This window comes from Sarcophilus harrisii, chromosome 4, assembly GCF_902635505.1.
Source record: "Sarcophilus harrisii chromosome 4, mSarHar1.11, whole genome shotgun sequence".
NCBI lineage: Eukaryota > Metazoa > Chordata > Mammalia > Dasyuromorphia > Dasyuridae > Sarcophilus > Sarcophilus harrisii.
Window position 1 is genome coordinate 421,221,556 of NC_045429.1, and position 25,541 is coordinate 421,247,096.

At 34.1% G+C, this 25,541-nt stretch overlaps 1 protein-coding gene across 2 annotated transcripts in view; it reads right to left on the reverse strand.

Annotated features, from left to right (window-relative positions):
* The window catches only part of SPAG17 (sperm associated antigen 17), a 236,943-nt gene that overhangs the window by 93,536 nt on the left and 117,866 nt on the right, over positions 1–25,541 (reverse strand). For both annotated transcript variants that reach the window (XM_031967380.1, XM_031967379.1), the window contains exons 14-19: positions 24,638–24,877; positions 23,617–23,835; positions 12,688–12,746; positions 10,193–10,306; positions 3,961–4,115; positions 1,446–1,609 (exon numbers count right to left, since the gene is read on the reverse strand). In XM_031967380.1, coding sequence (XP_031823240.1) covers positions 1,446–1,609; positions 3,961–4,115; positions 10,193–10,306; positions 12,688–12,746; positions 23,617–23,835; positions 24,638–24,877 — 951 coding nt within the window. The remainder of the gene's footprint in view (positions 1–1,445; positions 1,610–3,960; positions 4,116–10,192; positions 10,307–12,687; positions 12,747–23,616; positions 23,836–24,637; positions 24,878–25,541) is intronic.

The following is a 25,541-nucleotide window of genomic DNA, read 5'->3' on the forward strand; positions in this document are numbered from 1 at the left end:
CTTTGAACAAAGAAAGATATCTCTTTCCAGACCACCAGAATCTAGAGCAAAAGGGACCTGTCTGATAAAAACTCAATAGATTAGAATCCATCAATTCACCTAAACTAGAATTTCTTTACCTTTTGATCAGATCTGAGTTTTCCCAGTTGGATGGGGTATGAACAAGATTGAGGAGAATGTTAAATCCAATCTCATTATCAGCCCTATTCTTTAGGGACTGACTTCTGAATGAGGAAATAGAAAGGGGAAAAAAAACTTAGTCTTAATTCAATAATTGGTTATTAAGAAAAAATAATAATTTCTCTCATTAGAAAGTAGAAATTTTACGGAAGTAGAATTGAGAGGATTTGGCAATTGATTGGATGAGGGGGACTGAACACAAGGGAAAATCCAAGACAATGCCAAGGTTTTAAGTATGGGTGACTAAATATATGGTGGTATCCTTATTAGAAAAAAGAAAACCAGGAGGAGGTAATGGTATGGAAGGAAAGGATGAAGTTCTGCAATGGTCACAGAATCATCAAATTTTAAAACTGGAGGGCTATGCAGAGGTGACCTAAGTCAATCTGAAAAATGAATGGTCATCCAGACCCAGACTTCATTTAAATATCATTGATGGGGAGCTCACTACTGAGGCAACTCATTTTGCTTCAAAGACATATGCTTTCTTAAGGGAAGCTTTTCTTTATTTTGAGGTGACATATGCTTTTATGTAGCTTCTACTGCTTGGTGTTAATTCTGTACTCTGGGGCCAAGCAAAATCAATCTTATCTTTCTTTCACATTAAAATCCTTCCATATTTGAATGCAGTGATAGTATTCCCTGTTTGCTCCACTTCTTAGTATATGCTCTATCTCACTGTCTATCTTTAATAGAACTTCTGTTTTAGGCATTAATCTAGGTTTTCTGGTTATAAAGACAAAATGAAGCAGTTCTTGCCTTCAAGGAGCTTGTAGGGGAGAGGGAAAGAAAAGAGGATACAATATTCATATCAAACAATTAGGATATGAAAAGTAATTTGAAGAGGAGAAGGAAGTGGAGGAGTACAAAGGTGAAGGGAACTCCTGGGGAATCAGGAGAGTCTTCAGGTAGGAGACAGTGCTTAAATGGAAGTCTGAATGAAATTAAGAATGCCAAGAGTTAGAACTGAGGTATGGCACACATTTCATTTTTGGTGGAAAATGGGGAATGGAAAACTATGTGAGGGGTTACCAAGTAGATTTGCTTAGATGGATTGTGGAGGTCATGAAGGGGAATAATATGAAACAAATCTTGGAAATCTGGCTGGAATAAGATCGTGCAGAGATTTAAGTGCCAAATCAAGGAATTTCATTATTATATTATGTCTGGAAACCCTATCAAACAGTTTATATTCACTCAAAACAAAAAGTCAGAGACAAATGCCTGAGAATTCAGGTTTGATTATAATGGGAATAAATACCTACCTTTAGACTTTTTGGGAGAAGATTCAGATTTTTCAGGAGATGCTCTGTCTTCTAGTTCTGCTATAGCAAGAGCTATTTCCTCAGCCATTTTCTTTTCCTGATATTTTGCTTCTTCTTGTACAATCCATTCCTGAATAGAGTCAGCTACAAGTTCCAAATAGTTCCTGGGTGAGGGGACAGAATCCAAGAAAAAGTTAGCATTACAAATCAATTTTTATTAAAACTTTTTATTTTCAAAACATATGAATTTTCAACATTGATCCTTGCATGGCCTTGTGTTCCAAATCTTCCTCTCCTTCTCCCCACCCCCTCTCTTAGATATCAAGCAATCTAATGTATGTTATACACATTCAATATGTGTAAACACATTATACAATTATCTTGCACAAGAAAAATGAGATCAAAAAAGAAAGAAAATGAGTAAAAAAAAAACCAAAATTCAAGAAAACAACAACAAAAAGAGTGAGAATGTTATGTTGTGATACACACTCGGTTCCCACAGTCCTCTCTCTGGGTAGATCATTAAGAGATCATTGGAACTGGCCTTAATCATCTCGTTGTTGGAAAAAGTCATGTCCGTCAGAATTGATTGTCATATAATATTGTTGTTGCCGTGTAAAATGATCTCCTGGTTCTGCTTATTTCTCTAAGCATCAGTTCATGTAAATCTCTCCAGGCCTCTCTAAAATCATTCCATAGAACAACAATATTCCGTAACATTACAAATCAGTTTTAAAGATATCTATGCACAACAAGCAAATTGAACTAGAGATCCTAATGTCTAGAGTTAAATTTGAATTTCTAGATATCACCTCTTAGGGGTCACCTCCTATGTGTGAAAGGCTTTAAATGTTGAAAAGTGAAATATTTAATAACAACATTGTTGAGCAGGCAAATGTGTTTTTCTCCCATTTAATATTTCTCCAATATCTTTTCATCTATATATTATAGGATTATGTAAAATCACCAGATCACAGATCAAGAATGGGAAGGAAGCTGGTGGAAGTGACTTTGCCCAAGATCACACAAGTCTTTAAAATCTTTAACATAAGAAGTAGGCTTGAGATGAGATCTTTTTAACACCAAAGCTAGAGCTTTATTCCCTGAAGAGAGTTCTACAAAAATGACAAAATAATCTCCTAATTTTCAGATATATAACCAAGTTCTAAGCAATACCTTTTATTATATGGTAGAGTGAATCCAGGGGAACTAGGGAATAAAAGTCATTGAATCCTAGAGGTTAAAATCTAGTTAATACTAGATTGATGCTTTTGCCTTTTACTTACTATTTGCTCAAATTCTATTTGAAGCTATAGAAACATCAAAATATACTATTAGAAATGATGAGCTGATTCATGTTAGAAAAAGTATGGAAAGACAAATAGAAATGACAAACATATTTTAGATTTGGGAGTCTATCTATAAAGATAATAATTGAACCTATGAAATAGATGAAACAAAATGAGAGGTAGTATAATGAATAAAAAGTTTGAGAGACATAGTTTCTGGGTAATTGATCATTTAATTAATTATTGCTAGTGGATAGTTGATAGTGATTCTGCCTTGCCTTCATTCCCCTTCATCCAATCAATTGCCAAATCCTCTCAATTCTTCTTTTTTTTTTTGTTGTTGTTTTCTTGCATTTTTTTTTTACTCATTTTCTTTCTTTTTTGATCTGATTTTTCTTGTGCAAGATAATTGTACAATGTGTTTACACATATTGGATGTGTATAACATACATTAGATTGCTTGCCATCTAAGGGAGGGGGTGGGGATAAGGAGGGGGATATCTCTATTTTCTACTGAGAGAAATTATTTCTCATATTAATAACCAATTAATTAAGACTAAGATTTTTTTCCATATTTCCTCATTCAGAAATCATAACTTACAAATAAAACTATGACTAGCCTGATCTTTTATATATATATATATATATATATATATATATGTGTGTGTGTGTGTGTGTGTGTGTGTGTGTATTTATAGACCTCATGTATTCATGTGGAATTGTAGCTTTATGTAGGAGAGGAGAGAGGAGAGAGAAAAAAGTGTACAGCACAGAACAAAAGAAAACTTGGAAGCACAGAAAAGCCGGGTAGCTTTGAAAACAATTTATAGTATTTATTACATAGTGTTTTCTTTTTTAAATTAGCAGGCTGAAATGGAAATGCATGGTTTTATATTGAATTCTTTATGTTCTGTTATGCATATGGAAATGTTATTTTCTCTCATTTTGTATTTAAGTTTAAAATAAATAAAAAATTTAAAATAAACATCAAAATATAGAATTTGCATTCTAGACTCTTCATCACATTCCCCAAGTCTTTAATCTATGTGGATCTAAACAAGCAAATTTAATTTAACATTAATTACATGAATGGTGACTTAGGCAGTCAACAAACACTAATTGTTTTCTCCATTTCAGGCACTGTGCTGAGTCCTGGAGAGATATTTCCTTGGAGTTCAAATGCTCATTTCAGGTTAAGGAATAAATTAAACAAATAAAAAAATCACCTGAATCCAACATTAGAATGGAGAGCAATTTCCCATTTTTCAGAACTTAGGCGTTGTATATTCATAGGATTGTGAAAAACTAAAAGCAGAGAGTTATCTTGGGTATGATAATAGGAATCAATGCATCTAAACTCCTGGCTTGCCTCTTGAAGAACCTGCAAATGATAAAAGTAAGTGAGTAGCTATATTTAAAAACCCTTATGTAAAGAATATTTAAGAGTAAGAACAATGAGAATAGACAAGTAGAGTTTCTTTGGTCAAGGGCAGAGAAGAACATCAGAAGAAGCAGCTACTCATAGAAGTTAGTGGAACAGAAACAGGAAAAAGTCTCCAAGGAGACATCTTGGCAGGGACCAGAAAATAGAGATAGTGATACTTTCAATAGTCACTAGGAAGGTTCATATGTTTATTGATCCCCTGCACCTGGGTAAATTAGAAAAGAGCAAAAGGATCAGGGAGAGGATAATCAAAGTCAATTATATAATATTTTCTCTATTTTCTAAGTCTAAGGTGGTAGAAGAACAGGTGGGTGGGATAAGAACACAGAACCTACCTTTGCCCCGGAAAGAGGCAGCACAGAGGTAGACTGCCTTGGGGTGAGTGACTAGAGGTGTATTTTCAGGGCTAAAAACAGCTCAGATTTTTATATTAGTAAGAGAAGGCAGTCTGGTTTTGTGGACAGAACACTGACTTTAAGTCAGGGGACCTTGTTGTGCTACTTCCTTTTGTGACTGGGGGCAAATAATTGACTCCTCCTGTGTAAAATGGGAGATAGAGACTAGATGATTTAAATGATAAGTAGATTTCAAAATGACTGGTTAACAGAAGACCCAGAGAATTGTAATTAATGGACATGCAGTTTGGAGAGAGTTCTGTGAAGTAACCAAGGATCTGTCCTTTGCATTCCACAGTTGAGAATTTTTATCAGTGAGTTGAATGGAGGCAAAATTGACATGTTTGACAAATCTGCATATGATATTTATATACATAAATATACTTGACATAGAATACATACATAAGACAAAGGATGGTAGAGTCAGAATCCAAACAGATCTCAAAATACTAGAACAATCTGCTAATTCTAATAAGATACAACTTAACAGGGATAAACAAAAAGGGTGACATATCATCAGAAAAACATGTGACCAGAAAAACAAAACAATGGATTAGTTATGTGAGAACAAGGGACAGCCAACAGACAGCTTATATGCTCCATTGTTATGTGTGACATGGGAGAGAATATTAAAAAAATTCTCCATGCGGTATATACCACCAGTTGAATGATTTTTGTGGGAGAATGTAGACAAGGGAATCACAGGATAGCCGGGCATAGATGGAATATTGATGAGATCATAGATATACTGGAGTGTTGGAATATAAATTCAAAATTTTACATTTGGATTCAGAAATCAACTGCTTGAATATTACATCAAATAGTTCATGTGAAAACTATGTGAGGGATTTTTGGCCAACTTGGGGTTTTGTTATGAATCAATAGTGTGACATAAGCCTGAAAGGCTAATGAGATTTTTGGCTACATTAAGGGTAGTATTTTATTCAGAATAAGGGATTTACTAGATCTATTATTTGCTGTCCTGTGTATGATGTTTTAGGAAAGTCCTTGAGAAGCTGGACCAGGTCCAAATAAGGTTACTAGGATAATAATAAGGTGATTGATAGAATTAGTTGGGAACAAAACAAAACAAAACAAAAAATGACAGAAACAAATAAGATTTTTTTTGCCTAAAGAAAAGGGGGGAAAAGCATTATTAGATATCTACTATATGCCAGGCATTGTACTTTACAAATTTTATGTCACTTGATCCTTACAACAACCTTTGGAGATTGGTGCTATTATCGTCTTCATTTATAAATGAGGAAATTGAGGCAAATGGAGAGTTTAAGTGATTTGTCAAGAGTCACACAACCAATAAGTATCTGTAGCCAAATTTGAACTCAGGTCTTTCTTACTTCATCCTTCCCACTGTACCACTTAGCTGTCTCTAGGAAAATAGGCTACCCTGGGAGCCTGCAGGGCTTTAGCATTAGCTGGGATATGATAAAGGATTTCCCTTTCCTGTACCAGTTGAATTAAAAGCATTCTTGAAGTTATCACTACTATTATTATCATTTACCTCTGGTTCTGTAATTCTGTAACTAAATCTCTTTGGTCTCTTTCAGTTCTAAATGTTATGATTCTTTGCCCTTTCTGAAAAAAAAGAGTACCATTCTAGTGACCTTGAAGATATGCTTTCTTTGAGTTTTGTTCTGGACACAATAAAACTATAATTTGCATGTGAAGGGTAAGAAAAGCATCATGGAAGGGTTGTTAGAGAGTTGGAAGATCTAGGTCTAACTTCCACATTTGACCCATAAAGGCTGTGGGACTATGGACAGGGAATTTAGTTCTCATTGCCTTAGATGACTTAGCATGATATCTCTAGAGCTAAAAGGATCCTCACGTGTCACCTAGTTCAAACTCTTGTTTCACAAATAAGGAAACTGAGATCATTAAGTGCCAGAGGTAGAAGTTTTTTCTAGAGCTTCTGAGTGCAGAATCAATATTCCTCCCATTATAGCATGGTGACATAGAGGATAGGTATTGGATTTGGAATCATGAGGACATTGGTTTAAACCTTGTCTCAGTCATTTATTAGTAACTGAGTCTCTGTGCTTCAGTTTTTTTCAGTTGCAAAATGGTAATAATAATATCATCTACCTCCAAGGTTGCTTTGAGGATAAAAGCACTTGGTGAACATTAAAGTGCTATGTAAAAGCTAGTACTGTTATTGTTATTTTTTGTCATTGTTATACTTCTCTAGGATTGTGGGTTGCACTGATCTGCATTAGCAGAGTTATCTCTAAGGTGGTTTCCTAAAGTAATTGGTATGACACATACATACATAATGATGTGTATATACATACATAATACATGCAAACATATACAACACACTTGTGTGTACATGTATGCCCACATACACAGTACACATAAACATATACCACACACATTTGTGTGTACATGTGTATATACATAATACAGAACATATATAATACAAATAATTGCATCTATATGCTTATAATCTACATATATATGCATACATCTATATAATGTTATATGTATATACATATAATCTATATAATGTATATTATATAAATGTATGTGATCCATATATCCATATATATCATATATGCAAATAGATAACTTTGAACCATATCTATTTTATATTATGTACAGTATTTATGTGTGCATGTAAACCAGTCTCCCTACAAATCACAGAGAGGTTGAAAATCTCCTTGACAAAATGGAATTATTATCCAAGGACAAAATCAAGATGGATAAAGCCTTGAGGAGGCTGAATGGCATCTAAAGTAGTTCTCCATTGTGAAGATGGAGAAAAGAAGAATGAGACAAAGAGAGGAAAATGAACATTCTCTTCAAGTTATATTCTCTGAGTTGGTTTCTACCAGAGTAATGTCTAAGGAAAAAAAAAACTGCTTCTCTCAATCTATGGAATGATCAGCAGGATTCCCAGGTGTTAATCAGACAGGTAAAAATCCAATCTGGGCACTGCAAACTAAGCACTCCATTGTGGTGGTCAATCATTTTACTGCAGAGTATAAAAGTAGATGGCCAATTGGGGGGTTGTGCTGTCTCCTTCCCTGGCACTTATCCAGGATGTGTGATGGAAAGCCTCCTGAAACTTGTCAAACCTGATGACCACTACCTATTCCTTGTGATTTATGTGGGGATGACTGATATAGCCAGAAAAAAATCTGGAAACAATCTCTAGAGATTACAAAGTGCTGGACAGGAAACTGAATTACTTGGAGGCACAGGTGGTGTTTTCATCACTACTTCCAATTGAAGGTGGGGACTCTAGAAGAAAAAAGAGGATATTGGAAGTGAACAGCTGGCTAAGAAGATGGTGTCAGAGAACAGGATTTGGCTTTCTGAACTTAATATTCAGACTGCATCTAATGATAACTAGGAAGAAAATATTTCCCTGGGGATTTGCAGATCTGATAAAAGAGGGCTTTAGAGTTAAAATAGAGGGGGAAGGAGAAAATTTTCCAGATAAACAGATGCTACAGAGTGTAATAAGTATGATATAGAAAGAACAGCAGCAGAGAAACACAGTAATCTGTAGCAGAAAATATCTGAGGAAGGAAGTATAAGTCATACCTATATCCTTAACTGTCTATAAGCCCTTAAGAAAAGTATGGGTTAAGAAACAAAATGAATTTGATAAGTTCATCTAGTGAGGCAAATGTGAATTTGTAGGTGTTACTTAGGCATGATAGGATGGGGCACAACATGGGAATAAGGCAATAGCAGGGGATACCTTGTTTTAAAGGAAAGTATATAATAGAACGAGTGGATCTGTCACTGTAGGTTATTGCTATAAACCTGTATGAAAATACATAAATCCAATTCACTATTCAGGCATAAGGGAGAACATTATTTAGAAATTAAGAATGATATAAAAATAAGGGTGTGTTAGAATCTAACTTCTTAAACTGTGGTTTGCAACACCATATGGAGTCTGTAACTGAATGTGGGAGTAACAAAATAATGATTTATTACCAGTAAATGTTTGATTTGTATACTGATTTTATATACCTAAATATGTGAGGTCAGGTAGAAATTTCTTGGGTGAAAAGGGGTCATAAATGGAAAAAGTTTTAAGAAGCCCTGCTAAAGACCACCTAGCCAGAAGAAAGAAACAAAGGTTAAAAGCAGTATATATACTTTGAAATATTCCTAGCACAGTGCTATGGTAACATAATAATATCAACAATAAACTTAATAAATAGTTGTTGCTGTCATTGTGGCAAGAGTGTTCTCTTTATGCTAAAAGCAGATGAGCCCATAGATTGATTTGCTGACAATTTGACTTCTGTGATGAATAAAACTTTTTTTTTATATCTAAACCAACAAAGATTTGAGGTATTGTGGATCTTTAGCATATCCATGCCACTGATATTTGTAATTGCTCAAAATAAATCTAAAAGCTAAAAGGGGACATGGAAATAGCCTTTATTTTCACATTATTTGACATCATTATTCTTTTTGATTTGCATGGAGGATAACTAGTAAATTATATCAGAAAGCATGTTATTTTTAAAGCATAGTGAAATTTGGGGTTAAACTAATAGGATCAAAAAGTCCAATATCTTTGTCCCCTGAAAACTTGTGCAGCAATCATACCTTCTTCCTCTCTCCTTAAAAAGAATCATATGACATCAGAGCTAGCAGAGACCTTAAAGATCATTTCCAACAACTTCATTTACCAATGAAAAAACTAAAGCACAGACAGGGAAAATGACTTTTCTATAAGATTATACAGACAGCAATTTAATGATGTCTTCAGGATTTACAAAACAAAGACTGGCAACCCAAATTGACTCTAACATTGGCCCCATTTTTTCCCATGATGACTATAAGCACAAGATCAGAAAAACTAGCATTTTCCCTCAAAGTGACAAAATTTAGAGAGGAGGCCCTTTTATTCCTGAAGTAGCAATAACTGACCTGATGCTATCAGCTAACTAAGAATAATTAGTTAAAATAGCAATACTTAAGTCAAGAATAATTAAAGTTAAATAATAGTTAAAGTGAAGTCAAGGTGATTAGTTAAAATAATTAGTTAAATCAAGAATAATTAGTTAAATAATAAAGTTAAGTCAAGAACAATTAATTAAAACAAGGAGCTATTAGATGAGTGTTTCCTTTCCTTAATGGTCACATCTCGAGTGAGCTCTTACCAGGCCGGGCCTATTCTCCTTTCTACTCCTCCCCAGTCATGGCCTTTTAATGACCAATAGTCTTTGCTTAGAAGCTTCTTCCACCTGAGAGGGGGGCCACTAATCCTGGGCACAGTTTGTATCAATTAACCCAGGTACAAAAATTGCTAATTGTAACTCACCTGTCCACTACACAAAACAACTTATCTTTGGAAAATATGTTTCATACATTTTGGAACAGTAAAAAAAAAAGTAACAAACTTCTCTGTAAATGTGTAATTAGGACAGAAAATGCATTTTTCAGCAGAACTAGATATAAATGGAGTTTTTGCCTATGGCTGCTCCAATTTGGACTCTGTTGGATCTGAACTGGATTTGTACTGGTGACCTAGAAATGAACCATTTTGTATCACACTATTCATCCTCTGAGCCTTCCTCCCACCAGACCTATCTGACTGTCTCTTGGAGAATCACAGCTTATAAATACCTGCAGGAGGACTTGTGGTTTAAAATGTTCAATAAAACTCCATTCCATCAAAGAGCGTTGTTGAGTCTTTTTTATGTCTTCCAAATCTGCTTCTATGATGATCTTCTTTGGTTTCTTAAAAAATTACCAGAATAAAACCAGAATTTCAGCATTAAATTGCTTTAGACTCAATGGAATAGTCTGGGGTTTGACCGACCCACTAAAATATCATGTGCACTCGGCTTAATTGTGTAGATCTGCATATGTATAAATCCATATGGCAACATTTTAGGAGGAATATTGCCAGAGAGACTGAGCCTTTGACTTTTTTTTATGGGCAACATAATCTAAATATTTTTATTGTTAGGTTATACTCTTCAGAGTCCTGTAAGCAATTACAGGCAGGTTTTCTGAACTTGCTTCGAGCCAGCTTTAGTCCGACATGGCTGTATGGCAGGCAGGTGTTTGTGAAGATGCCAAGCCACACTGTCTAGAGAGGGACATGGGCCTTCTACCAGCAAAATTTAACCCTTCATGTTATGACAGAAACTGTGCTGAATATGTCTCCACAATCCAAGATGACAATGATTAGGAATTTGTTGTTATTCAGTCATTCAGTTATTCACTTATTCAGTGTCTGACTCTTCATGACCCTTTTCTTGGCAAAGATACTAGAGTGGTTTGCCATTTCCTTCTCTAGCTTGAAGGTCAAAACCTGTCTTTTTATTTTATTTTTTTGCAAAAGGGTTCTCCTATTTAAGTTCCACACCACCTTGAATGTGTTTTACACTGAGTACAGGTTTCTCAATTCATTTTACAAATGAAGGTGATTTCTCATCTTTGGGGGGGGTATTTTTAAATGACTATTTTGAATGTGCCTTTTGTTGTCTATATGAAATTATTTCTAGATATACTACACTCTACCTAGCTACCACCCAGTGAAATAAAATAATTAAATAAAATCACCTAAAAATAAATATATCATTTTTCCATATCTATCCCACTAACTCTTAGTTAACACCTAAGCACCTAGACATTTGGCTTCAATTTATTGGTAAAAAGAAATATCTAGTCTCTCCTTTGAATTTACAATCCAATGCTTATGCTCAGCCCTTTTACCTATGTTCGTTACTCGTTGATTTTTTTCTACTAACCTGGAAAGAAGGATGGCACATTCCACATTTCTTCTCAAAGAAAGAAAAACAGTTAAATAAAACTAACCATCAAAATCTATGTGTCTGCCATTTCTCCAAACTAAAGGGGAGAGGGCACATTTCTACACATATTTTCCAAGATCAATATTTGTTATAAAATGACAATTTGACTCCATTTTAGTGCTTTTAATTTTGTTTATACCCCGTCGTCATGTATATAATTTTTTTCTGCTTCTCTTCCTTTATTCTACATTAGTTATTAGTCCAGAGCTTTTTTCAGTTTCTCACATCTTTTATTTCTTCTGTTACAATAATATTATATACCTTCCACATTCAGGAGCTCTTTGTTAGTTGCATATTTGAATACTGGAGTACCAGTATTTAAGAAGTCAAACTTTATTTTGGTCTAGACCTGTGAGAATTTCAGTGATATAAGAAACTTCTAGTGAAGAAACTTCCTTTACCACTATAGACCAGCAAGTGTTCTAGAACTTATAAAGTTTTCTGAGATATTGAGATCACAAAATAGTGTAGGGAAACAACAGTCACTATCAAAAATATCCAATAATGAAAAGCTTACTTCTAAAATTAATCTCCACTCCAACATTTTTGCTCTTTTTATTCTAAGTTTAGCTCGGCCCATCTCATCACCATTTTTCTTGGCTAGTCTCTCATTTACTGTCAATAGATGATTCACAAGAGAATGATTTGATATTATAGAATTAAGACAAGGGCTTTGAGAAAATTGGTGACATTCTCTCTTTTTTTGCAACAAATATTCTATTGTCATGTTTCAGAGTGATAATTATATTTCACTTCAGAGTTTTGCAAAAGACAATTGCAAATATCACATTTGATTCATATAACCATTTCAAAAGGTAGATGCTAATATTTTTTCCATTTGACAGATGAGGAAATGGAGGCAGACAAAGTTTAAGGGACTTGCCCAATTTCGCATAGCCAGTAAGTTTCTGAGACTGAATTTGAATTCAGGTTCCTGACTGCAGGTACAATTCTCTTTCCACTGTACCACTTAGCTGTCAAATTCAAATGTCATGTGAATGGTGACTTATCATGCTATCATACAGTTTGGTGGGGAAAATTAAGTAATCCTCCATTCTAATTTGACATGATTTATTCTGTTAATTCTAAGAATTAGTCATTATAACCCCAAATTTGTCAAATATAAGATAAAATAAATTTATTTTCATAATTTTCAGTTTCATTTACCAAGATAAAGTATTAATCATATCTTCTCCCTCAGATTTATTATGAAATGCTAGTTTCTATTTTAACTAGATTCATTTTGGGTAAATCCTTGAGTACTTTCCATAATTTTTTTCAGCCAAAACAAATTCTTACCTTTTCAAGAATTTCATCCTCATCCTGTTCTTCTTTGAGTTCTTCATTTGAGGTATTCACTATAAGTGAAAGACATCAATATCCAAGTTGTAGGTAAGGTCAGCTCTGTGCTGATACTGTTCAACATGGTGCCTTTCTACAGCCTATGATTACATTAAAGTTTCTATGCTAAAAAGACAGTTCACAAAATACATGTTTTATTTTTACCAATGTGCTTGATATCCCTGTGCAAGGGCACTATATTGTCTCCAGTTATTTCTCCTACTGATAACATATAGGGCCTCACAATATACTCTCAAATATGAATGAATTGTATTAGCCTGAGGGTGATTCTTGTCAGTGGCCACAGATTCTTGGTAAATTGATCAGCTAAACCTTCCTGTCCTACAGAGATACACACAGGAAAGTTTATCCCCTGAAAGAAATTTAGCTCTCTTGGAATAAGAAAGAGAAGACCTAGCTTCTCTGAAACAGTTTCTGAGGCAATGACTCAAGTAGGAAACCCACATTTGTACATACACACACACTCACAAGGCAGGAAGGATAATGGAAAGATATTGATTTCTGAATTGCATGCCTGTGTCCACATAGTCATATCCAACTGGAAAATAATTCCCTTGCATTGTCGATGAAGGCTGAAGTATGGTCAATTGTTACCAATGTCTGTGACTGTTGCCATGTACAACACAAATCTTTTCTGTAGTTGAGTGTAAATCAATAGTTTTCTATTAGCTTGATTTAGTACTTTTAAATTAATCTATTCCTCATATTGTTAAGCTCTTTAATAATAATATAGCCCACATTAAATTACTGCATTGTACTAGATTTTTGATTTCATATAATAGCTTATTGTTTTGTAAATTTCCCTTTGTGAAAAGGATTTATTTGTAGAAAACCATTTATAGCAGCTCTTTTTGTTATGGTTAAGAATTGGACATTAAAGGGATGTCTATCAATTGGGTAATGACTAAATAATCTGGGGCATATGACTGGAATGGAATATTATAGTACTATAAGAAATGATAAGCAGGATGATTTCAGAAAAATCTGGAAAGACATACACTGATGCATAGTGAAATGAACAGAACCAGGAGGATATTATACAGAGAAACTGCAATTTAGTTTGATGAAGAATGACTTAGCTATTCTCAGCAATACAATGATCTAAGACAGTAATGATGAAGCATACTAACCACCTCCAGAGAAAGAATTGACATTATTGGAATACAGACTGAAGCATGCTGTTTTCACTTTCTTTCATTGTTTTTCTTTATTCAAGTTTTCTTGTACAAAATGACTAATATAAAAATATTTTACATAATTGTACATTCATAACCTATCTCTAATTGTTTACCATCTTGGGAAGGGGAGAAGAGAGGGAAGAAGGAAATTTGAAACTCAAAATTTTGAATAATTATGTTTTAGAAAAGAAAATCTCCCCTGATACATAAGCTATAAACAAACTGTTGTCTAGTTGAATGTCTTTCATCTCATACTTAGGAAGTTTATGTTTTTTGAATTTAATGCTAAGACTTTAGTTTTATTCATATTTCATTTTATCTTTGGGAGATGTGAGCCAATATTCTACCTGTCAAGATCTTTTGGGATCCTGACTCCATCATTCAGCATGTTATCAAATCCTTCCATATGTTGGTTATTTGTAAATTTGATAAATGTGTCATATAACATTTGATCCAAACTAATGATTAAAGTCTTAACCATGAAAGACTTGGTGCTTCTCAATAGTTTAGTGATTCAAAGCAATCACAAAAGGCTTTGGACAGAAAATGCCATCTGCATCTAAAAAAAAAAAAAAAAAAAAAACCTGAAGAGACTGGATATAAATCCACACATGATATGTTTACTTCTTTTTTAATCTCTCCCACAGTTTTTCCCTTTTGTTCTGATTTTTCTCTCCCAACATGATTCACAAAGCAATGTGTGTTAAATAAATTAAAAAATATTTTTTAAAAGGCAAAAAATGTCTTAACCAGCACAGGGTTAAGCACAGATCTCTGAGGACACTTCATTTGTCTTCCTATATTGATATCAACTCCTTTGATCATTCCAAATATTTCTCATCCATTTAATTGTATTGCTTCTTTTTTCTATTTTGTCTATAAGGATAGCATGAAAGACTGTCAAATCCTGCACCAAAATCTTTATCTGCACTATAGTTGCACTAATTCCCTGGTTTGGTGTCCTCTCTACATTGTCAAGAAAGGATATGAAACTGACATGATCTATTTGTTTTTTGTCAGGAAGATATTATTTTTCATTTTTGAAGAGGATCATGGCATCAGGAAAATAATGCTATGACTTGCAAGTGAATTGGATTTAAGTGAGGGGGTGTTGTGCAAAGTCAACAACCTCTCTTTCTCTTCCAGAGCTGAGTCCAGTGGCAACATATAGATTAGGAAGACTGGAGATGACCCTGGATTCATTGGAAGACCTTGGTTTTTTTTTTTTTAAGCCAAGATTTTTCTCGAGTTTCAGTTTGACTGAGGTAACATCTAATTGGTGATTAAGACTAGGTAAAAATGAGGCAAAGAATGGGCTTGTAAAAAAAAAAGTCAATCTGGGAGAGTAAGACCATCAGAATTTCTGGCCAAAACAGAAATGTCAGATCACAGAGTATGGGAAGGAAGGAAGCATTTATAAAAGTTTTTATGTCAGGCACTGGGCTAAGTGCTTTACAAATATCCCATTTAATACAATGACCCTGGGAGCAAAGTGCTATTGTTATCCCCATTTTGTACTTGAGAAAACTAAGATAAATGGATATTAAGTGATTCACACAACTAGTCTAAGTGTCAGAGATTCTGAACTCAAGTCATTCTGCCTCCAGGCAGAGCTATGCCCTCTGCTTAGGGTAGTAGATAGAAAGCTGGCCTTGGAGCCAGGAAGATGAGGGTTCAAACTCCACTGAGACCTAATCAGTTTTTTAACACCATAAACTGAAGAATCTTTCTGCATTACTAGAGGAAGTTTGCTCTACTACAGTTCCCCATGTCAATGAAACAGCAGGTCTACTTCCCATCCTCACCATCTGTATTTACTGTTTCCTATATGAGATGTTCACTGATGCATTTGATATTTCCTTCTAATATTTTGAATTGAAGTAAAACTCACCAGCTTGTAGTTGGGAAACTATTCTCTTCCCTTGGAGAGTGTTCATTTACAAGAGAGCTGAGACATGTGAGATATGGGAACTGTGGTCATGGAAAAAAAAAAAAACTAACTGGTCCAGATGAAGGACAAATTTGTGACTCTGACCCTATTGGTCCCTACTTAATTCCCACCAGTTAAGACAACAATTAGGTATTTCATATGAAACCTGTATAGGAGGTGCCCTTCTTTTCTCAGATCCATGGTGCAGGCATATAGATGGCAAATAGCCTAAAGAGGGAATTAATGGGTGTAAAGTATAAACATTAAACATTCCTTTTGTTGACATGGAGGACTACACTTAGGCTTTCTAAGGAAGCTGATGGTTAAGATTGTCATGTAAGTGCCAACTTTTTTCTTTTTCTTTTCTGGAGACCATAACAACCCTGAACTTTTATTAACTAGGTTCTAACTTTTTTTCCCCCTTGAGCTGGTGAGGTTCCAGTTAGACTCAGGTCAATAAAGCAAAATTCAGTTTTCTGTGTATATAAATTCATCCACCCAAGGAAAAAAAAACTCAATCCAACTACAACTTAAATAGACCTCAACATCCCATGAGTCCTTGGAGCAATTGAAATGAAATCTGTGGAATAAAAATTCTTCTGTTCTGTGGTTTGCCAGATTTCTAGGAGATTTGATACTCCCCTCCTGAGCCTCAGAATCCAAAGGGAGGAAAAAAGCCTCTATCTTTCACAAAATATGTTCTGAAAATTGTGTGTTAGTAATTTCAGAAGAAACTGTACCCCCAAAAGAAAGTGCACCCTAAAACCATTCTGATCCCATTACCTAATAGGACAATGAGAAAGAAGCTTTCTTTTCTGATTTTTTTTCTTTCAAAAGCATAAATTCTTAACAGTGTGAATTAGTAGTTTTCAAATACCAAAAAATGAATTCATTCCCATTCCTCTGGAGGGGAAAACAACAACAACAATGAAACAGCTTTCCTAATGTATTTTTTATTTCAGAGAGAATACAAAAAGTAAGAAGTTTATCATGTAATGAAAAAAATGCTGAATTTGGAATCAGTAGATCTTGGTTCATAATCCTACTTAAGACAAGTAATGGTTACCTGAACATGGACAAATCACTTAGTCACTCTTTCTCATCCATAAAATGATACAGATGCTACCTACTTTACAGGGTTATTATGATGAAGGCATTTCACAAAGATACCACTACAAAAAAGTTACTATATATAATCCTATATATCCATACTTTATATAGTAGTATATAAACTATATATACTGGATGTCCCCCAAAATCTTAGTGAATATTTAAACTGAATACTATTATTCAGTTCATATACATATTCATATATACATACACTTATATACATAATGTATATATCATATATACATACATTTATATAATATAAATTATATATACAAGTATATATACACGTATATATATGTGTATACATATATTATATATACATAGATACATACATATATTTGTAAACATATATTTCCTATATGTACTATTATGTATTATATGTATATATGTAAATATACCCATATATATATATATATATATATATATATACATATATACATAAAACTGTTTGGACACAGAAACACTGTATATTGATATATTATGTTAATGTATTACTATATATTAATATATACTGTTTCTGTGTGCAAACATTTCATCAATTGATTATCAGTTTGATTGGGAAAAACAGCTTTGTATAGTTAAAATAATGCTGGATTTAAAGTAAGAGGACCTAGGAGAAACCTGGCTCTGTTATTTACAACTTGTGTAATGTTGGTCAAATTACTGAAGTTCTCTGGCTTCAATTTGCTCAGCAGTAAAATGCGGAGGTTGTATAACACAAACTGTAACATCCCTTCTAATTCTGAATCTATTGTAATATACTTTTAAAAACTTTTAAGGCAGAAAAAGGATCAGAAGAGGACACAAATAAATATTTTTGTCTTAAAGTATATACTTTATTTTTCTTAGTATATAATTAATTCTAATTCCACAGATTTATTTCTCATTTTGTTTTACTTTTATTTATTGATATGTTAATTAGTTCATAATAATTGTTTAAAAGGATTTCTGGCATAGTAGTTAATAGAATTTAGGAAGGGTCAAAATTCATGATGGACAGTTAAAGAAAGTAATTTTTTAATTCACTTAACAGCTATAGCAAAACCCAAAGTATAAACTGTTTTTCAAACCTATCCTTTCTTCAGAATACCTTAATTGCATTAAACAATCTCTAAGTCATGGGTTCAGGATTAATCACTCATATTAATCAGTACTTCAGCAGTGACAATTGAAGTGGCCACCTGTGGGACCAGTCTACTGTCAATCAACTCTGCTGCAGTGATACTCATTCACATATTTAGGCCACCAGAGGGCAACAGTTGTTTGAGGAAGGAGATTTAGCAGTTGCCAAGCAAACTTGTTTTTAAAGTTTAAAGTGTACACATACTTATGTTGGATTTACGTATATTTTCATTATGTTTAACATATATTGGATTACTTGCCGTCTAGAAGAGGGGGGGGAAGGGGAGGAACACAAAGTTTTGCAAGGGTCAATGGTGAAAAATTATCCTTGCAATATGTTTTGAAAATAAAAAATTTCAATTAAAAAAAATAAAGTTTAAAATGGCTTGATCCTTCAATATCTCTTCAGTGTTTGTTCTTTTCTGCTCACAAAGTGGACATGTCTAGGCTAAGATATTTCCTTATGAGTTTGAGAGGTTTAATCATTATTCTCTGATTGGCAAGGAGCCCCTGGGAACTACCGCTCTTGAAGAAGAAGATCACTAATAAAAGTTTGAGTCCTAGTCTTGGCCTGGATGATCAGAAAGCTTTCTATTGTGAGGGGGACAATGTAGGATTGAATTGAATCATAAGATGCAAACTCAGAAATCTTGAAAAGTGTCTCAGGGTTGATATGAGATTTAAACATCACTCTCCCTAGAGAGTAAAATATTTAAGCATTACATACATAGAGATGATAATTCAACCCACTGGAGCTAGAGCTGATGAAATCAACAAGGGGGACAGCCTAGACAGAAGAAAAGGAAGACCCAGCACAAGACTTTAAGGTAAATCCACTCAATAATTCAACAAAGAGGTGAATAAATACCTCAAAATAACTTAGTTATGAGTGTTGGTTAAGTTTGTTTCTATCAAATATATACGAACAGTATCTATGTAGCCAAAGGATTTGGGTTTGATACAATCTCTGAGTATAATTAACTGTGTGATCCTATCTAAGTCAATTGCCCTCACTTGCTCTCGTTTTTCTCATTTATAAAAGGAAAGAGTTGGATTACATGAACTACATTCCTTTTAACTTTTAATTGATGAATGAATGTATGAACAAGCTTAGTGCTTACTATATTTACTAGAGCTCAATGGTATAAAGCTCTAAATCTGGAGACAAAGACCCGAGTTCAAATTTGAGTTCAGAGATTTCTCAGCTGTGCGATTCTGGACAAGTAACTTCTGTATGCCTGAGTTTCTTAAAATGTGAACTGGAGATGTAACAACTACCTCCCAGGGTTATAAAACTTTTAGTCCAGTGCTTGGAACAGAGAAGATGCTTAATAAATATTTGCTACCTTCCTTCTTACTATGTGTCACTCATTGTGCCTAAGCATTGGGAATACAAACAGAACAATCAAGACAGTAGTCCTTGCTCTTAAGGAAGTCACATTAATTATGAAGATAGCATGTTAAAAAAAATCAGTTGCAAGCTATATAGAAAGGCTCTGAAGTCCTAATGGTGTATCATCTGGGCAGCTAAGAAATCCTTGGATTATGGAAGTAGGTCAGATGACAGTATCAGGGGCCTGAAGAACAGTTGGTAGAAGCAGAGAACTCTAAGACACATGACAGTGTATATAGTAAGATCAAATGGTCTCCTACAATATCAGAAGGTAAAGGCTTGTTGACTACCATCTCATCCAAGTTATGGGAGGGGTCAAGCAGCAAGGTTGGGAAATATGTCCTAGGAACACCTGATTCATGTCTTACCTTGACATGCATTTTTTAAATTAAAGTACATGCCCCCCTTTTTTTGGGAAGACTGATCATGAACAGAAAATTTAAGTTTTAACCACATATTCCCAGGGCACTAGGGACAGGCTATAATAAGCTAAAAATATGAGAAAAGGAAATCTAATCCTCCACATTAGAGATCACATTATCCCTAAGACTGAACCTCCATATAGCTGAGCCTACCTCTAAGACAATGATTTTTTATTTGTTATATCCAAGGACCTTTTCCTTAGTCCTCATTTTTTTTTTTGATCTTTCTGAAATTTTTGACAGTGCTGACCATACCTTCCTCTTGACTTTCTATCCTTTCCCATCCTTCTGGCTTCTGGCTTCTGGATCACTAGTCTTTTGAGGTTTTATTCTTACTAGTTATTTTGAGGTATTTATTCACCTCTTTGTTGAATCATTGAATGGATTTACCTTAAAGTCTTGTGCTGGGTCTTCCTTTTCTTCTGTCTAGGCTGTCCCCCTTGTTGATTTCATCAGCTCTAGCTCCAGTGGGTTGAATTATCATCTCTATGTATGTAATGCTTAAATCTCCATTTTTGTGTATCTATGTATTCATGTGTATATATATCAATCTATGTATCTATATCTATATAATTATGTATCCATATCTATCTATGTATCTATTTATATATCTATGTATGTATGTATTTATCTATGTATCTTTATGTATCTATATTTATTGTATTTATACCTATATATATATATTTGTGTATGTGTGGATGTATCTAGTTATCTATCTGTCTCTGTCCATCACTCTCATTTTTCTCTTGAACTCCATTCCTATATTATCAACTTACTGCTAATCATCTCCAATATCAAATTCACTGTCAAAAATAGACCTATGTGAAAAGATAGCCTTCTTTCAAATTTCTGCATTTCTATGGATGCATACATTATTCTCTTAGCCTTCCAAGTTTACAACCTTGTAAGAATCCTTGCCTCTTCCCTCTCTTTCATTCCTTGTATCCAATCAATTGCTAAATCTCACTGATTTATTTCCACAATATTTCTTCTATATGTCCCCTTCCCTCCATTCACATGATTTTGACTTTTGATAAGTATCCTTATCACCTCTTGTCCAGATTATCACAATAGTTTCTAACTTGCTTTTTATTTGGTTACCTACATCTGGGAACTTCCATCCCCACTTCTGCCTGACAATCACCTTCCATCAATCTACCATATCTTTTATATGTACACAACTATTTGTATTTTGTCTCCTCCATTAAAATGGGAACTCTTCAAGGTCAGGGAGCATGTTTTTTCTTTTCTTGGTATCTAAAGGACTTTATAAATTTTGCTCACTGCTTCATCCCCAAAGGGTCATAATCTGATCCCTTTTTTTGTCCAAAGGGAATTCAAGAAGATCTAACTAACTCCCAAATACTTAGCAATCCCAGAGTGTTTTTCCCTTTGGAAAAAGTTTATGATGGGCTTGATAGTACTAGGATATTTTAAGTTCCTTTCCCCTTGGGAAATCTTCCAGTTATACCTTTAAGATCAGGTACATTAAATCTGAGGCCACATTTATAACTGTCATTTGCCAAAAGGGTCATACATCACTCTGTGTCCAGAAAGATCTGTTATATCATATTCTAAGGGACAGAAGGGTCAAAAGGAAGGGAGATCTCTATGTACTTTATTTAAAAATTATTTATTTGGTACCAAGCTAGGTATATGAAAACTTAAGAAGTTTCTGCTATCAAAGAATTTACATATTAATGAGATAGGACATGTATATACAAGTACATAGGTGAGATATGAAACTGAAAGAAGCTAGAAGGCTCTCTGAAGAGGATATACCTTTTTTTTTTTTTAAACCAATACTTAAAAAAGTTAAATGATTTATTTGGTGAGGAGTACACATTCAGAGGAAGTACTTGTACTCAAGAATTCTTGTAACTATGATAGAGACCTATCCATTTTATCACACTTTGATATAAGAAAATCAAAGACCCAAAAAAACCTTCAGTTCTCATTGACTTCCATCATTCAGAATCATTAACATTCCCTGTCCTTCTAGAGATCTGATTCTATAGCTTGTAGTTACAGTTACTGCTTTTTAAAATTACTGTTTTTTCAAAATTAAGTAGTTGGTTTTTTTTTGTTTTTGTTTTTTGATCTGAAAGAAAGGCTGATACAAAAACCCTGGTTGGTTCAGAATGTGACCATGAGAAAACAAAAGGGGCTGCACATTTACTAGAACAAAACATACTGAAAAAGTGCAACCAGAGTTTGACTTCATCTCTCTATTAGCCAGAAGTTTTTACAAAACATATTTTCCTATTTCTATTACTACAAGAAAGAAAAGCCTTATCAATTATATTGCTTGAACAATGAGGTGTAATAGCTAATTGATTTCTAGTTCATGCAAGGTTAACCAGAAAGCCTTTTTTGTTTGTTTGGTTCAGCTAATAGTTTTTGCTATTTGAAAATAATTTTTATTTGTATTATTCTACTTTTCAACCTTACTAAGTATAACACATTGAACATAGTTGAATTGTCCAATTGACAGGTAAAGTATCTTAAAGCATTTCAGGGCCATTGCTCTAGTTGTATGTCATTGAATACTTCACATAGGTGGATAAACTACAGGAAGGAGAACTGAGTCTTCATTGATCTGAGGATGTACCCCTAAGCATTTCTTTTCAGAAATAGATTTTCATCTACTTCTTATCATTTCATTTTACTAAGTATACCCTGAAAAATAATCTCCTAATTTAGACATTCGATAATAGTGAGTAGGCTGCATTTCTAAGGCATGAAAACAAGGCAGATAGATGGTACAATGGATAGAGCACTGAGCCTGGAATCAGGAAGATATGAGTTCACATATGGTCTCAGATACTCTTAGCTCTGGACAAAACATTTAATCTCTGTTTGCTTCAGTTTCCCCATCTGTGAAATGGGTATAATAAAATTCTATTTCCCTTCAAGAGTTGCTATGAAGATATTTGTAAAATATTAATAAGAGTGCCTAGCACATAGTAAGAGCATAATAAATGCTCGTTCCCTTCCTAATGACACATACTTGTTTTTGTGGCACTTCTTAGTTTTATAACTTGAATAAAAATAATTGTTTACATTGTTGCACATTGCTACAACCTTCTTATATTTAAGGGAGTATTAGTGTTAGTGAGGGGATTCAAAATAAAAATAATAGTTTATATTAGCATGAGATTTTTCAATTTAGCATCTCCTTTGTTACTCTATAAAACCAGCAGAGCAGATATTATCTTCAATTCACAGATGAGGAAATTAAAGTTCAGAATGAATGCAAAGACACTTGTCTAGTAAATGATGGAGAAAGGATCTGAATCTACATCCTTGATGTCAATACTACTTAGCCTGGGAAAGAGAAGACATAGGGATGAGACTAGCACTTTTCTAATATTTGAAAAACAGTCACACTGAAATGGAATTATACTTACTCAGTTTGATATCAAAGGGGAAACCTAGGAACAATAAATGGAAAGTTTGATGAGGGAGATTTTGTTTTAATATAAGAATGGACTTCCTATGAAGAGCTATTTAGAAATGTTGCATTTTGCCTTTCCAGCTACTGAGTTCCCCATTGGATAAATGAGGGTCATACCTTTAGAATTGCTAATCTCTGAAGTCTCCTCCAATGCTGAAGGTCTGCCAATTCATGAAACTATAATTCCTTAAACATCTGTTATGGCTTTCTTAATTATTTTTATGAAGCTTCCCCTGTGCTTCAGTTTTATTTACCTGTAGATTTTGATTTCATCTGCAGTTTGACGCCAGACTCCTGCCCTAATTGTTGTTTATTTTCAGGCTGAGGCTCGTCATTTGTTGTTTTCGTCACGTCCAGATCCAGTTGTTTTAAGGTAAAGTATGATTTCTTCTTAATTTCCTCTGATTGCTTCTTGCCAGCCAGCTCTGCTGCACTCTTCAACCAATCTTCTTGGGGAAAGTTCAATTTCTTTTCTGAGGAGATTTTTTCAATAGAAATAAAATTATGAGATGTGACAGTTCACATTTATATTGTACTTAAACGTTTACAAAAATGTCATCCTTAAGATAGAGTAGATAGGAGTGTAGATTTAGCATCAGGAATAGCTGTGTTCAAACTCTACCTTAGGCACTTCCTAACTCTGTGGTCATGGCCAAGTTACTCAACTTCTGGGTGAATGATTCCATTCTCTCGTATGTAAAGTGGGGATGATAAGTGACTTCTGCCTGGCGGGAGGAGGAGGGAGGGTAATGACCCAAGATTTGACTGTAAAATTTACAGTGTGAGCATTTACATCACAGAAATAATAAATGCCATAAATCAGGGTTCGATTTGTTCCTTTGTTGATTGTTTACAATAAAGAAAGTGAGGGGAAATGTCAACAATGCAGATTAAACTGAAAAAATGAGTCCTGGTGTTATTATTGTTTTAAGAACCAGTTGTTAAACATTTGCTTGCACACTTTCTCACCTACTTCACAATGCTATTGCAAGAGTCAAATGAGATCATTTATATGATGCACTTTGTACATCTTAAAGTTCTACCTGTGATTTGTTATTAATATGAACAAATAAGAGATAATAGTGCAAGTGTTACTTTCCCCATTTTACAGATGAAGAGACTGAGGATGAGAGGTACCATGTGGCTTTTCCATGGTCATTTATTTAGCAAATAGAGACTCAAATTAAATACATCAATGTTTATGACATTCAACATTGGCAAAAAGAGCAATGATAAAAATCAAGAATATTTTTCATTCTTTTGATGAAATGTTACCTGATAGAATAGATGGTATAGACACTTTTTCCTCTGCACCTCTTTTCATAAGTTGTTGCTGTCTTATCTGCTTAGCAAATCTGGCAGGATTGTCCCATGGGATGTGAAATACTTCTGAATCAGATCCAGCATCAGTTCTGGGAGGTTTCAGTTTTCCAAAATCATCTACTTCAGTTAATTTCAGACATTCAAATGTAAAGACTTTGAAGGCTCTTTCTACTTCATTCCAACTCAAAAGTTCTGTAACAGAGTCAAAGTCATGTGGGAAATGAAGGCCACCTTTATAGTTAAACCAAAGGCAAAGAGAAGATAGTGAAAGATGTTGTGGGAGCCCCAAACCTTGGGAGGGAATGGTCAAGAGAGCAAAAGATAATCAGAACTTTCTTGAAGGCATAACCAGTTGGCACCTACAACTTTAAACTTATGGCCTTAAACCAATAAGGAGAATGTTTTTTTCAGAGTTTTTAAATGTTAAAAATCCTGCCCCAAATATCTGATATTCCAGAAGTATCTATATTAATCAGTTTCTAGTTTGTTAATATCTTGTCTCCAAACTACCCAACAAATAAATAAACTCCAGGTACATGAAATAATTAATAATAATAATAAAAACTAGCATTTATATAGCACTTTAGGGCTTGTGAAGCACTTTTCAAATATGTCTTATTTGATCTTCTCCCAAATACTGGGAAGTTAGTGTAATTATTGTCCCCATATGTGAGATGGGGAAACTGAGGTAAAAAGAGATTAAGGGATTTAGCTAGGATCATACAGCTTGAAAGTGTTTAATGCAGGATTTAACTCAGTTCTGATTCCAGCTTCAATGTTTTTCACCTACATGTCAAAATGGGTAGAGTGCTGGACCTGGCCTCATACTCTTACTAGCTGTGTGACCTTGGACAAA